The sequence below is a fragment of the Anomaloglossus baeobatrachus genome, chromosome 4 (genome assembly GCF_048569485.1).
Source record: "Anomaloglossus baeobatrachus isolate aAnoBae1 chromosome 4, aAnoBae1.hap1, whole genome shotgun sequence".
NCBI classification, from domain to species: domain Eukaryota; kingdom Metazoa; phylum Chordata; class Amphibia; order Anura; family Aromobatidae; genus Anomaloglossus; species Anomaloglossus baeobatrachus.
Genome location: NC_134356.1, coordinates 678,648,825 through 678,663,383, shown reverse-complemented (window position 1 = coordinate 678,663,383; position 14,559 = coordinate 678,648,825). Strand labels below are relative to the sequence as shown.

Genomic DNA, 14,559 nt, shown 5'->3' with positions numbered 1-14,559 from the left:
CTAACCTACATTGGTCTCTCTATTACTTTATGAATCCCAGTGGTGGGAATGCTGAAGATGGTCAACAAAATTTCAAATGTTTTATGAAGCTTGGAGAGCGTATTGTGCACCCTGTCATAGGTTAATATACATGCACTGTGATAAAGTTTTCTGTATTTTTACTTTTGTCCATTGAGCAGTTATTTTTATCAAGATCATTTCACATAGAAAGATGTAGTCAGAGACCTAACTTTATCCTTCTGTGCTCCAATGAGAAATAGATCATGGGTCTCCCAACTCTCACTGATGTCTTCTTCTGTGGCTGAAGAACATTAGAAATGGATTCTCTCAAGCACAGGGGTCTGGATATGACTGATACCACTGCACCCTCTGAAGGTGAACCCATGGTCTGATAATAATCTGGGAACCTGGCACTATGACCTTGGAAGACAAACACAAGGTTATTATTATATTGCTGTGAATTGTGTTACGGTTGCTCTGGGACAAAAGGCAAAGTGTGTTAGCCTGCACCTTTAGCCAAGTCTACCAGTTTCCCACAAATGCCTGCTATACTGGCTTGTCTAATGACTACGATCAATGCATGTAGAGGTTATATTATGTTATGTTATATGATTTCAAGGTATGTTTATTTTTATAATATATATATATATATATATATATATATATATATATATATAATGTCCATCATGGTCGTTATCAGCAAATATGAATGCAACAGGTTTAGAATTGTTACACATTTGTTGTGTCTCTTAATGTCCTCATTCAACTCATAAACATCTTACGATATAACCCACTTATTCATTACTCCAATTTACCACCTTTGGACACACTTGCATATTGGTGGTTATTGGGCTGATAATGTTACACATGGAGTGTGCTGAGGCAGGAGCCAAAAAGGATATGGGCGGGCAATGATTGTTGGCTTTGGAGAGGACAATGGGTGAGGGCTTAGCATCAGCTAAGAGCAATACTATAGTAGCTGAGGGTGGCATCCTAAACCTAAGAGGGGGCTGTTAGTACTTCCAGGGGAGGAGATTTCTTGTTAAGGTGTTAGACAAATGTTTTGTCCCTTTAGATCACTCTTGACTCTTGGACTGAACAGACCACTGCCAAGATGAGAAACACATATCTCACAAAAGAGGATAAAAAGGTAATTGACTATCAAAATGGCTATAATATCTTTCTACTTTATCATATATTTTTATTTTGTATATAGCTTAGTTATTTTTTGCGGCTTCATGAGAAAATAAAAGTCAACTTTTTTCACTCTAACCATAATTAGCTCTTTAATTATCTTTTTTCCTGCTATTTCTACGAAATTTAATTATCAAGATCTACTAACTTTTCTGACCATTAATTAAATAATTTCCCCAAAACTGTCTTATATCGTGTATCATCCTCTGCACAGCTTATGAAGCCCGTAATAGAAAAGAGAAGGCGAGACAGGATAAACCAAAGCTTGGAGCATTTGAGGACTCTTCTTCTAGAGGCCACACAGGATGAGGTTGGGACTTATTTTACATCTGATACTTTATAGTTTATATTCTAGAATTAGTCGATAGTTGTAGAGATTTCAGTTTCTCAAGTAATCCATGTTCCTACCCTAAAAAGTGAAGAGAGAGAGGGGGAAGGGAGACTAGGAAACTCAGGAGTCAAGACTGCTAAGAACAATTTCCTGGTTAAATTAGCAAGTTCATGTCTTTCGAGGGTGAGGTGTTACTATCATGAATAAACTCCTGTAGTTGTCTTGTACAATCTAAATGATTATACAATTCAAAATTTTATAATTTTACACTTTAGATGAAGAGAAAGAATATTTAAGTTTCATAATTTCACAGTTTTAAAGTTTAAAGAAAACATAAATCCATCAATTCCAATAATTTATAAACATATATATTTATAACCATATAATTATTTCTAGAATATTCTACAGTACTTAAGATTAGTTTTATTACCATCCATCTGAATTCTACAGTATATTGAGCAATTGAAACTTCCCTAAAAATGTATTGGTTCAAAATTACAATCAAAAATGAGTTTCAATATTTTATCGTCATTATTATTATTTATTTGCATTAATACCTTTTATTGTCTTTAATGCTTTATATATTCTTATAATCCTTAGAATCTTTTCACAATAATCAATTTTCCAATTTTTAATTTCATTTTGTAAATTTTGAAACTGCATTTGTGCGATGTTTAATAACATTTTTCTACCTTTCTTTCACTGTTCTTTTACATCCAGTCTTTAAAGAATCCCAAAGCTGAAAAAGCTGATATTTTGAAAAAGACTGTACAGTTTTTGAAACTATGTCATAATTCAGGTGAGAGATATCCAAAATTACTTACTGAATTAACCCTACCAACCACATTGACCTTTTGACTTTACTGTCTTTTATATTTCAATGATTTTGACAGTATGTTCTATTGCGGATGTACAAAATACTACAAATCTCATTGGAAAGCTCCCTTAATGTCAGTGAAAACTGAGTCTAAGCAATTGGCTAGTGAACATGGTTACATAACAGAACATGTGTTTTAAAGTTTAAGAGGGTTTTTTTCCTACTTAATTTATTATTTTTAAAACTTGGTATATTTTTACCGAACAATGGTCATATTCGTGAATTTCTTATACACATCTTTTCTCTTAGGGCGAGAAGATGCCAAAAAGGCCCTGTCTGGATTTAGTAATGGGTTTCAGGAAGGTCTGAGCCAAGCCACCAGCTTCCTAAGCTCCAGGTCCAGTATTTGTGAGAAAAAAAGTGATTATGTTGTAGACAAACTTTGTCAGCACATAGAAGGGAGTGCCAATGAGTGGGAAGAATCTTCAGCAGTTGACTCTTTTTGCCATGACAAAAACCAACTCATGCCAAGTCCACCTCAAATTTCCAGGATCCCTGAAAATGCCTTAACAATGTACACCAACAAACTGTCTAGTCAACCTTTTCTCAACTATTCTTCACCCTCCAGCTCTACAGAAACACCTTCTTTTGTGCAAGCCCAACAGTCTTCAACTCATAAATCGAGCCAGTCATCAATCCAAACCAACAACTCTAGAAAGTCTGTTCAAAGAACTCTTTTTCCACCTGCTGCCCCTGGTTCTTTCCTTTCTTCATCTTTTGTTTGGAGACCTTGGCCATAAATGATGTCATCTTTTAATTTATTGACTTTTTGTAACTTTTTGTAAATAAGCATTGTAAATTTAAATTATATTTTGTTTACTTTGTATTTACGTGCTTGATACATATAAGTTTTCTTGTAAATTAAAGCTTAACAAAGGAATGTTTTTTTTCTTCTTCTCTGTTTATTTTAACAATACATTAAGGGTTTGTCCTGGATTAGTTTAAAAAGAATAATTAAATAAATCTGTCCATTTTTCAGATCCAGTGCTACTCTTTTCTATGTGCTGTGTCTGGTATTGTAGCTCATAATCATTAAAGATTCAATAACAGTGGGGAAAAAAGGAAAGTAAAAAAAAATTGGAATACACTTTTACTTTTACATATCTTTGGCGGGCCCTGGTCACCATAAAGGGTTAAAAGGGTTATCCACTATGTTTGTCATCAGTAAATTAACAATATATTCTCACCTCAGGTTTTGTCTCTCAGGCTTGCATCATATCAGGTATCATATCACGTCAGTACCTGGTACACCCGGGCAAGTGCGGGGCCACTAGACAGCTGGGGGCCCAGTCGCCGTTGTTAGGGGCAGTGATCAATTCCGTGACCCCGTGGCCAAGTTCCGTGGACTTCAGTTCACAGGGTGGCAGCTGCACTTTCCTTTACATCCGGCACTTGCACCCCAGTGTTCACTAATGAATGCTGGAGTCCATGTGTTTAGAAGTTCATCTGTGGGCAGAGCCACCACGTGATGTGCTGCGCTCCCATCCCACAGATGAAGAGAGAGAGTCGCAGCACCAGGCAACGTCACCCAGGCCCAGAGCTATATGTAGCCTCACCCCTCTAGCTGTATGTGCCCCCCTGATCTGTATAAGTCCACCAAAGCAGTATGGTCCCCCTAGAGCAGTATGACCCCTAGAGCACTATGCCTTCCACAGAGCTGTATGGGCCCCCCACCAGAGCAGTATGGCCCTCTAGAGCAGTATAGCCCTCCCAAAGCAGTATGGCCCCCGGAGCTGTATGGGCCCCAACACCAGAGCTGTATGGGCCCCAACATCAGAGCTGTATGTGTCACCAGAGTTGTAAGGGCCTCCCAGAGCTGTATGGGCCCCCCTGAGCTGTATTCCCACTACCCCAGTGATGTGTATGCCCCCCAGTAAGTAATGTGCATGACTCCCAGTAATGTCTATGCCCTCCAGTAATATCTATGCCATGACCCCTGTAATGTCTACGAAACTCAGTATTGTCTATGCCCCTCAGTAATGTATGCCCTTCAGCAATATGTATGTCCATCTAGTAATTTGTATGCCCTCTAGTGCTGGCTTCCCAATATTAATAATATCTGTAATGTGTCTGTGTGTTCATGTATGATGTGTGTGTTTTTTTGATGTGTATATCTATGTATCTGTTTATGTGCATTTCTGTGTGTGCATGTGGACCAATGAAACTTTGTCGCCTGGGGCCCATGAAAACCTGGAGCCGGCTCTGAATCATATTGTTATATCATGCAAGCCCTGAGCCCAACCGGTACTGGCTTCCCTCTCCCCACCTTCTGACGAATCAAACATCAAGAAGAAGTGAGAAGCCAGCTATAGCCCTGACTTCTTGATGCCTGATTTGTTAAAAGGCGGAATGAATGAAGCCAGCACTTATTGAACTAAGAGCTTGCATGTCTACCCAACAGGTTGATTGACAGCATGCATTACACACAAGCTGCAATGACAATTAGTGATGATCGAGAGTGATTGCCATTACTCAATCTAGCATCGGGTGCTCGGGTACGTTTGTTACTCAATCGAGTATTGGGGTGCTCAGGTACATTTGTTACTCGATCAAGTATTGTGGATGCTCAAGTGCCGCCATGTTCGAGTCCCTGCATGACCTGCCATACATGGTAATGCCGTAGCTATGTTGGCTACTGGCATTACTGTGATTAGCCAGCTGTATTGTGTCGTTGGGTCGTACATAAGACCCGATGAACCAATGCTCAGCACACTCTCCATTGGAAGCAGTTCAGGCGCAGTTGTACGAGGGAGAGCTTAGATTAGAACAGGCATGTAGCCAGTGTTTAATTGTTATTGCAGTACATAGTATATTGTACAATTGCACCCTTTAGTGCCTTTAATGTGGCACTAAAGTAAGTTTTTAGCCTTTTTTTAACCTAATAAATAAGTTACAAAAATGGTGTGGACCTGTGGAAGCCCAATTTGGGCGAAACAGCTGTCGTCCATTCTTGAGGAGCCAGCTCACAGTGTGTCTCCAGCCCTCCACTCTGCACGTGTTTGAATAAAGATATCCTTCACAGCGGATTGAGTGCGGTCTCTTTCTACTCTCACGCTTCATCAATGGACCTTGCCTTATGACCAGCACCCCGCTCTTGGATCGTCGGACCCTCCAGGCTCTCCACCCGAGCACAGGCACAGGCGGTACCGCAAGCGATATTGCAGGTAATCTGCGGTGGTGCAGGACTTTGCTTCTCTCCTGCTTTATTACAAAAATGATGTGGTGTATCCCTATTTTTGACAATCAGCCAAGGTAAAGCAGACAGCTGGGGGATGGTATTAGCCTGGGAAGGTCAATTATGTTTTTGCCCCATCCCAGCCTTATATCAGCACACATCTGACCCAGAATTTGTACCTCACATTAGATGTGCTAATTCTGGCTCTTTGCCCTGCTCTTCTCTGATGCAGTGGCAATCAGGGTAGTATTTTGGGAGTCAGCTGTGTAATGTCAGCTGGCATTAAGCCCAAGGGTTAGAACTGAAGAGGCGTCTGTCAGACAGCCCCTTTACCAACCCAGTAATAAAAAAAAAACACTCATAGGAAAAAATAGTTTATTTAAATAGAGACTCCCCCACACTATCCCCCATTCACCAATTTATTAGAAAAAATATTCCCACAAAGCCCCTTAACATAATCCACATTCACTGAATGCAGCTTATGTGACTGTGAGTAACAGTAAAGTACAGAAATTCACAGGCACCGGGTAGTGACAACAACGCTCGGACCCTGTGATGTTTATGAATAACTGTACTTTACTGCCGTTCACAGTCGCTGGAGCTGCATTCAGGAAATGTGGATTACAATGAAGGAGCTTTATGGGAACATTTTTGATAATAAATTGGTGAATGAGGCCCCCTTCACACGTCCGTGAAAATCACGCACATGTTTTACGGATGTGTCAAAGGTGCGTATTGCCCTCCGTGTGCTGTGTTTATGGCACTCCGTGTGTTTTCCGTGTGTTATCCGTGATAACACACGGAGAACGAGAACTTTCAACTCACCTCTCCCTGGCGTCACTGTCCGTGGTGCTGATCTTTGGTCTCCAGTCCTGCCGACTCCCCGCTGCTGCTGCTTCCTGCCGCAGTGAAGTGAATATTAAATGAGCATAATGAGCGGCGGTCGGCAGCAAGTGACAGCAGCGGCAGAGACAGCAGGGCTGGAGAAGGTGAGTAAAGGTTTTTTTTTTCTCTGACATGTGAGTTTTCTGAGGCGTGTGTCACACGGGACCGCATACACACTACATCCGTGTGGTCCGTATGCGGGCCGTGTGACACCCATGCTGCCGGAGAAAAATGGACATGCATCCGTTTGGAGCACACAGGCTCACGTCTGCTCCACATGGAGGCAAGGGCCAATGGCTGCACACGTACGTTCACATAAACCCATTGATTTTAATGGGTTTACGTGTGCCCGTGTCTCCAGTACATGCGGGCACGGACCTAGCACGTACTGGAGACACGTGCGTGTGAAGGGGGCCTGAAGGATAGTATGGGGGAGTCTTTATTCAAATAAACTATTTTTTCCTGTGTATAGGTATGTGTTTTCCTTTTAGGAGGGATTACTGTGTTAGTAATTTGGGTGTATAATAGACGCCTCTTCATTACTAACTCCTGTGCTTGATACCAGTTGACATTACATAGCTGACTTCAACCCCCAAAACTATTACCCCAATTGAAACCGCACCAGCGCAATTAGGATGAGCCAGGTAAAGCGCCACAATTGGCCCATCTAATGTGATACACCACTCCTGGGGTGGCTGCAGGCTGACATTTTTAGGCTGGGAAGGGGTCTAATAACTATGGACCTTCCCAGCCTGATAATTCCAGCCCCCAGCTGTTTGCTTTACCTTGACTGGTTATAAAAAATATGGAGAACCTCAAGTGATTTTATACTGAGGTAAGGGAAGCATCCATCAGATGCAATGAAACCCTAATAATCATGCAGGAGAATGTTGAAGATGGAAGAAGTCACAACTCTATGAAATAAGGCATATACGAATGACCACTATCATGCAAACTCTCAATACTAAAGTGATGGGACACGTCCAAAGACGCAACACATATTTAATATATTTGCAGCTGCCTATTTTTGCAACATGGAAGCGGTTCTGAAATGTTACAGGTATGTGTGTTGCTTCAATATTAGGAGGACGCATGGAACAATGAAAATCTAAAATATAGTGTAGGACCCCCCCTATTGAAATTAGCCGTGACGTGGCAGGGGTTTCTAAAAAAAAATGATCAATTGTTTGCTAAAAATCTCATTTTTCATTAAAGTACAGTTGGAATAATATGTGAATTTAAACTTTTATTTGTTGCATGCCATACTCAAGCTGTGCTGGCTCCCCCTCTTTTATTGTACTCATTGGGTGTAATTCTTAGTATCTCTAGTATTCTATAGGATATATATATATATATATATATATATATATACAGTGCCTACAAGTAGTATTCAACCCCCTGCAGAAGATTTAGCAGGTTTGATAAGATGCAAATAAGTTAGGGCCTGCAAACTTCAAACAAGAGCAGGGTTTATTAATAGATGCATAAATCTTACAAACCAACAAGTTATGTTGCTCAGTTAAATTTTAATAAATTTTCAACATAAAAGTGTGGGTCAATTATTATTCAACCCCTAGGTTTAATATTTTGTGGAATAACCCTTGTTTGCAATTACAGCTAATAATCGTCTTTTATAAGACCTGATCAGGCCGGCACAGGTCTCTGGATTTATCTTGGCCCACTCCTCCATGCAGATCTTCTCCAAGTTATCTAGGTTCTTTGGGTGTCTCATGTGGACTTTAATCTTGAGCTCCTTCCACAAGTTTTCAATTGGGTTAAGGTCAGGAGACTGACTAGGCCACTGCAACACCTTGATTTTTTCCCTCTTGAACCAGGCCTTGGTTTTCTTGGCTGTGTGCTTTGGGTCGTTGTCTTGTTGGAAGATGAAATGACGACCCATCTTAAGATCCTTGATGGAGGAGCGGAGGTTCTTGGCCAAAATCTCCAGGTAGGCCGTGCTATCCATCTTCCCATGGATGCGGACCAGATGGCCAGGCCCCTTGGCTGAGAAACAGCCCCACAGCATGATGCTGCCACCACCATGCTTGACTGTAGGGATGGTATTCTTGGGATCGTATGCAGTGCCATCCAGTCTCCAAACGTCACGTGTGTGGTTGGCACCAAAGATCTCGATCTTGGTCTCATCAGACCAGAGAACCTTGAACCAGTCTGTCTCAGAGTCCTCCAAGTGATCATGAGCAAACTGTAGATGAGGCTTGCCATGACGCTTTGAAAGTAAAGGTACCTTACGGGCTCGTCTGGAACGGAGACCATTGCGGTGGAGTACGTTACTTATGGTATTGACTGAAACCAATGTCCCCACTGTCATGAGATCTTCCCGGAGCTCCTTCCTTGTTGTCCTTGGGTTAGCCTTGACTCTTCGGACAAGCCTGGCCTCGGCACGGGTGGAAACTTTCAAAGGCTGTCCAGGCCGGTAGTTCCATAAGCCTTCCACTTTCGGATGATGCTCCCAACAGTGGAGACAGGTAGGCCCAACTCCTTGGAAAGGGTTTTGTACCCCTTGCCAGCCTTGTGACCCTCCACGATCTTGTCTCTGATGGCCTTGGAATGCTCCTGTGTCTTTCCCATGTTGACCAAGTATGAGTGCTGTTCACAAGTTTGGGGAGGGTCTTAATCAGTCAGAAAAGGCTGGAAAAAGAGATCATTAATCCAAACATGTGAAGCTCATTGTTCTTTGTACCTGAAATACTTCTTAATACTTTAGGGGAACCAAACAGAATTCTTGTGGTTTGAGGGGTTGAATAATAAATGACCCTCTGAATAAACTTTTCATAATTTAAAAAAAAAAATAAAAAAAGAAATAACATTCTTTTTTGCTGCATTTCACACTTCCAGGCTGATCTACAGTCCAAATGTCACAATGCCAAGTTAATTCCGAATGTGTAAACCTGCTAAATCTGCAGTGGGTTGAATACTACTTGTAGGCACTGTATACATACATATATATATATATATATATATATATATATATATATATATATATAATAATAATAATAATTTTATTCATTTATATAGCACTATTAATTCCACAGCGCTTTACATACATTGGCAACACTGTCCCCATTTGAGGCTCACAATCTAGAGTCCCTATCTGTATGTCTTTGGAGTGTGGGAGGAAACCGGAGTACCCGGAGGAAACCCACGCAAACACGGGGAGAACATACAAACTCCTTGCAGATGGTGTCCTTGGTGGGACTTGAACCCAGGACACCAGCGCTATATATATATATATATATATATATATATATATATATATATGTATATATAATATATGAAGCTGAGTGTATGTATGTGTGTGTGTATGTACGCTAAAGGAATCCGCACCGTCGCATTTACAATCACGAGATTTTGCACAGACACCCCACGTGACTCAGGGAATGTCAGACTATGTTTGGGCGGGAAAATTTAAGCCCGCGCTTTACAGTTACTCTCCAAAAATCCTGCCTTTATTAAACTGAATGGAGCTGGGAGCTGCAGGCTATTAATGGCAACTGTCAGTGGTTGCTATAGGAACAAAATAAACTGTTAGTATAAGAAGCCTATGTGTGAGGTAATATGTATGTATACATATATATATATATATATATATATATATATATATATATATATATATATATATATAATATATATTGCACAGTACCAATTCTCCTTTCCTGTATACTGTGTGTAATCCTCAGTATCTGTATTATTCTGTATATATACACAGCGCATTACCACTTCTGTCCTTTATGCTGGGTGTAATTCTCGGTAACTGTATTATTCTGTATATATACACTGCATAATACCACTTCTCCTGTCCTGTATACTGGGTGTAATCCTCAGTATCTGTATTATTCTGTGTATATACACTGCACAGTACCACTTCTCCTGTCCTGTATACTGGGTGTAATCCTCAGTATCTGTATTATTCTGTATATATACACTGCACAGTACCACTTCTCCTGTCCTGTGTACTGGGTGTAATCCTCAGTATCGGTATTATTCTGTATATATATACACCTCACAGTACAATTTCTCCTGACCTGTATACTGGGTGTAATCCTCAGTAACTGTATTATTCTGTATGTATACAATGCACAGTACCAATTCTCCTGTCCTGTATACTGGGTGAAATCATCTGTATTATTCTGTATATATACACTGCACAGTACCACTTCTCCTGTCCTGTATACTGGGTGTAATCCTCAATATCTGTATTATTCTGTATATATACACTGCACAGTACCACTCCTCCTGTCCCTGTCCTGTATACTGGGTGTAATCCTCAGTATCTGCAATATTCTGTATATATACACTGCACAGTACCACTTCTCCTGTGCTGCGTACTGGGTGTAATCCTCAGTACCTGTATTATTCTGTATATATACACTGCACAGTACCACTTCTCCTGTGCTGCGTACTGGGTGTAATCCTCAGTACCTGTATTATTCTGTATATAAATATATATATATATATATATATATATATATATATATATATATATATATACACTGCACACTACCATTTCTCCTGTCCTGTATACTGGTGCAATCCTCAGTATCTCTACTATTCTATATATATATATACACCTCACAATACAATTTCTCCTGTCCTGTGTACTGGGTGTAATCCTCAGTATCTGTATTGTTCTGTATATATACACTGCACAGTACCACTTCTCCTGTCCTGTATACTGGGTGTAATCCTTAGTATCTGTATTATTCTGTATATATACACTGCACAGTACCACTTCTCCTGTCCTGTATACTGGGTGTAATCCTTAGTATCTGTATTATTCTGTATATATACACTGCACAGTACCACTTCTCCTGTCCTGTGTACTGGGTGTAATCCTCAGTATCTGTATTATTCTGTATATATACACTGCACAGTACCACTTCTCCTGTCCTGTATACTGGGTGTAATCCTTAGTATCTGTATTATTCTGTATATATACACTGCACAGTACCACTTCTCCTGTCCTGTATACTGAGTGTAATCCTTAGTATCTGTATTATTCTGTATATATACACTGCACAGTACCACTTCTCCTGTCCTGTATACTGGGTGAAATCCTCAGTATCTGTATTATTCTGTATATATACACTGCATAGAACCACTTCTCCTGTCCTGTGTACTAAGTGTAATCCTCAGTACCTGTATAATTATGTATATATACACAGCACAGTACCACTTCTCCTGTCCTGTATACTGGGTGTAATCCTTAGTATCTGTATTATTCTGTATATATACACTGCACAGTACCACTTCTCCTGTCCTGTATACTGGGTGTAATCTTTAGTATCTGTATTATTCTGTATATATACACTGCACAGTACCACTTCTCCTGTCCTGTATACTGGGTGTAATCCTCAGTATCTGTATTATTCTGTATATATACACTGCACAGTACCACTCCTCCTGTCCTGTATACTGGGTGTAATCCTCAGTATCTGTATTATTCTGTATGTATACAATGCACAGTACCATTTCTCCTGTCCTGTATACTGGTGTAATCCTCAGTATCTGTACTATTCTGTATATATATATATACACTGCACAGTACAACTTCTCCTGTCCTGTATATTGGGTGTAATCCTCAGTATCTGTATTATTCTGTATATATACACTGCACAGTACCACTTCTCCTGTCCTGTATACTGGGTGTAATCCTCAGTATCTGTATTATTCTGTATCTATTCAATGCACAGTACCATTTCTCCTGTCCTGTATACTGGTGTAATCCTCAGTATCTGTATTATTCTGTATATATACACTGCACAGTACCACTTCTCCTGTCCTGTATACTGGGTGTGATCTTCAGTATCTGTATTATTCTGTATATATACACTGCACAGTACCACTTCTCCTGTCCTGTATACTGGGTGTAATCCTCAGTATCTGTATTATTCTGTGTATATATACACTGCACAGTGCCACTTCTCCTGTCCTGTATACTGGGTGTAATCCTCAGTATCTGTATTATTCTGTATATATACGCTGCACAGTACCACTTCTCCTGTCCAGTATACTGGGTGTAATCCTCAGTATCTGTATTATTCTGTATATATACACTGCACAGTACCACTTCCCCTGTCCTTTATACTGGGTGTAATCCTCAGTATCTGTATTATTCTGTATATATACACTGCACAGTACCACTTCTCCTGTCCTGTATACTAGGTGTAATCCTCAGTATTTGTATTATTCTTTATATATACACTGCACAGTGCAACTTCTCTTGTACTGTATGCTGGGTGTAATCCTCAGTATCTGTATTATTCTGTATATAAACACTGCACAGTACCACTTCCCCTGTCCTGTATACTGAGTGTAATCCTCAGTATCTGTATTATTCTGTATATATACACTGCACAGTACCACTTCCCCTGTCCTGTATACTGAGTGTAATCCTCAATATCTGTATTATTCTATATATATACACTGCATAGTACCACTTCTCCTGTCCTCTATACTGGGTGTAATCCTCAGTATCTGTATTATTCTGTATATACACTGCACAGTACCACTTCTCCTGTCCTGTATACTGGGTGTAATCCTCAGTATCTGTATTATTCTGTATATACACTGCACAGTACCACTTCTCCTGTCCTGTATACTGGGTGTAATCCTCAGTGTCTGTATTATTCTGTATATATACACTGCACAGTACCACTTCTCCTGTCCTGTATACTGGGTGTAATCCTCAGTATCTGTATTATTCTGTGTATATATACACTGCACAGTGCAACTTCTCCTGTCCTGTATACTGGGTGTAATCCTCAGTATCTGTATTATTCCGTATATATACGCTGCACAGTACCACTTTTCCTGTCCAGTATACTGGGTGTTGTCACGCTCCCCGGGTCCTCGGTTCCGCTCCCTGGGTCCTCACCCCCGCTCCCCGGCTCACCTGCCACGCTCCCCGCTCTCCAGCCTCCGGTGCCCGTCCTTCCCAGGCCTCCTGGTCTCCGATCCCGGCGCCCGACGGCTTCCCAGGCCCTGGCCGGCTCCCCTGCGTCCTCCTCGCAGCCTCCTTCCCTGGCTTCTGGCACCCGGGCGGCGCGCATGCGCATTAGGGCGCGCGCGCGGTCACTGACCCTTTCTTAAAGGGCCAGCGTCCATTAACAGGAAATGAGGCTAAACAGGTACAGGGTATAAAGGGGGTTATTGTCCAAGGGGGCGGGGCCTGATCTTCGTGTTTCCTAAGCTAGGAGTCAGGTCTCCTGGTGTTTCTGTGCATGTACTTACCTATCTCTCTCGTAGAGCCGTGCCTGCCTCGCCATCCAGTCCTGCCGTATCCCGAACCCCGAACGCTGTCCATCTGCCATCCTGACAGTCCGCACCATCCCGGATCCCTGCGGTGACTCATCACCTCGCTCCAAAGGTTCCGGACCCCGCCTGACATCATCTCGGCTTCCGAACCAGAGCTGCGTCACCCGGACTACCACCCGTGACTCCGTGGCCCCAGGGACTTCTCCGCTATACTCGTGTGCACGGACTGTTCTGCTGTTTATAGTGCTCCAGCTACCGGACTCTTTACTACCATCTAGGAGTTCGGCCCAGTGGATCCACCTCCTGGGTCTGCCCGTCCACCTGGCCTTGACAGTAAGATCAGGCCATGGATCCCGCTGCAGCACTAGCAGCCGTACAGGAGGAACTCCAACGCCAGCGTGAGACTCAGACCCGCATGCTGCAATTCATGTCTTCTGTGGACGCCCGCCTGAACACGCTACAAGCGGCAGTTACGACTTCAACATCCCGGGCTTCCACTAGTCAAGCCACGGCTCCAGCTCCTGTGGCGACTTCTTCAGATACCACCAGACTTCGGTTGGCTTCACCACCCCGGTACGCCGGAGACCCCAAGACCTGCAGGGGATTCTTAAACCAATGCTCCCTCCATTTCACGCAGCTGCCGCATTTGTTTGCCTCCGACCAAGCCAAGGTCGCTTTCATCATGTCCCATCTAGAGGGTGAGGCACTGGCGTGGATGAACCCCTTGTGGGAGAAGGGGGATCCTGTGACCACGAACATCCAGGACTTCCTGCAGGCATTCCGTGGTACCTTCGATGAGCCCGGACGCGCCTCCGCGTCTGC

General features: G+C 42.0%; 1 protein-coding gene across 1 annotated transcript; it reads left to right on the top strand.

Annotated features, from left to right (window-relative positions):
* Positions 1 to 601: 601 nt before the first annotated feature.
* LOC142302804 (protein hairy-like) lies at positions 602 to 3,142 on the top strand. Its single transcript, XM_075343915.1, has 5 exons — positions 602 to 619; positions 1,076 to 1,150; positions 1,409 to 1,504; positions 2,246 to 2,324; positions 2,652 to 3,142. Exons 1-5 carry the CDS (start codon positions 602 to 604, stop codon positions 3,140 to 3,142), a joined length of 759 nt encoding a protein of 252 aa, XP_075200030.1.
* Positions 3,143 to 14,559: the final 11,417 nt, after the last annotated feature.

Coding starts and splice junctions, on each gene's coding strand:
- LOC142302804 (XM_075343915.1), top strand. Junction 1,151..1,408: donor TCACAAAAGAGGATAAAAAG/GTAATTGACTAT, acceptor TCCTCTGCACAG/CTTATGAAGCCCGTAATAGA. Junction 2,325..2,651: donor GAAACTATGTCATAATTCAG/GTGAGAGATATC, acceptor CTTTTCTCTTAG/GGCGAGAAGATGCCAAAAAG.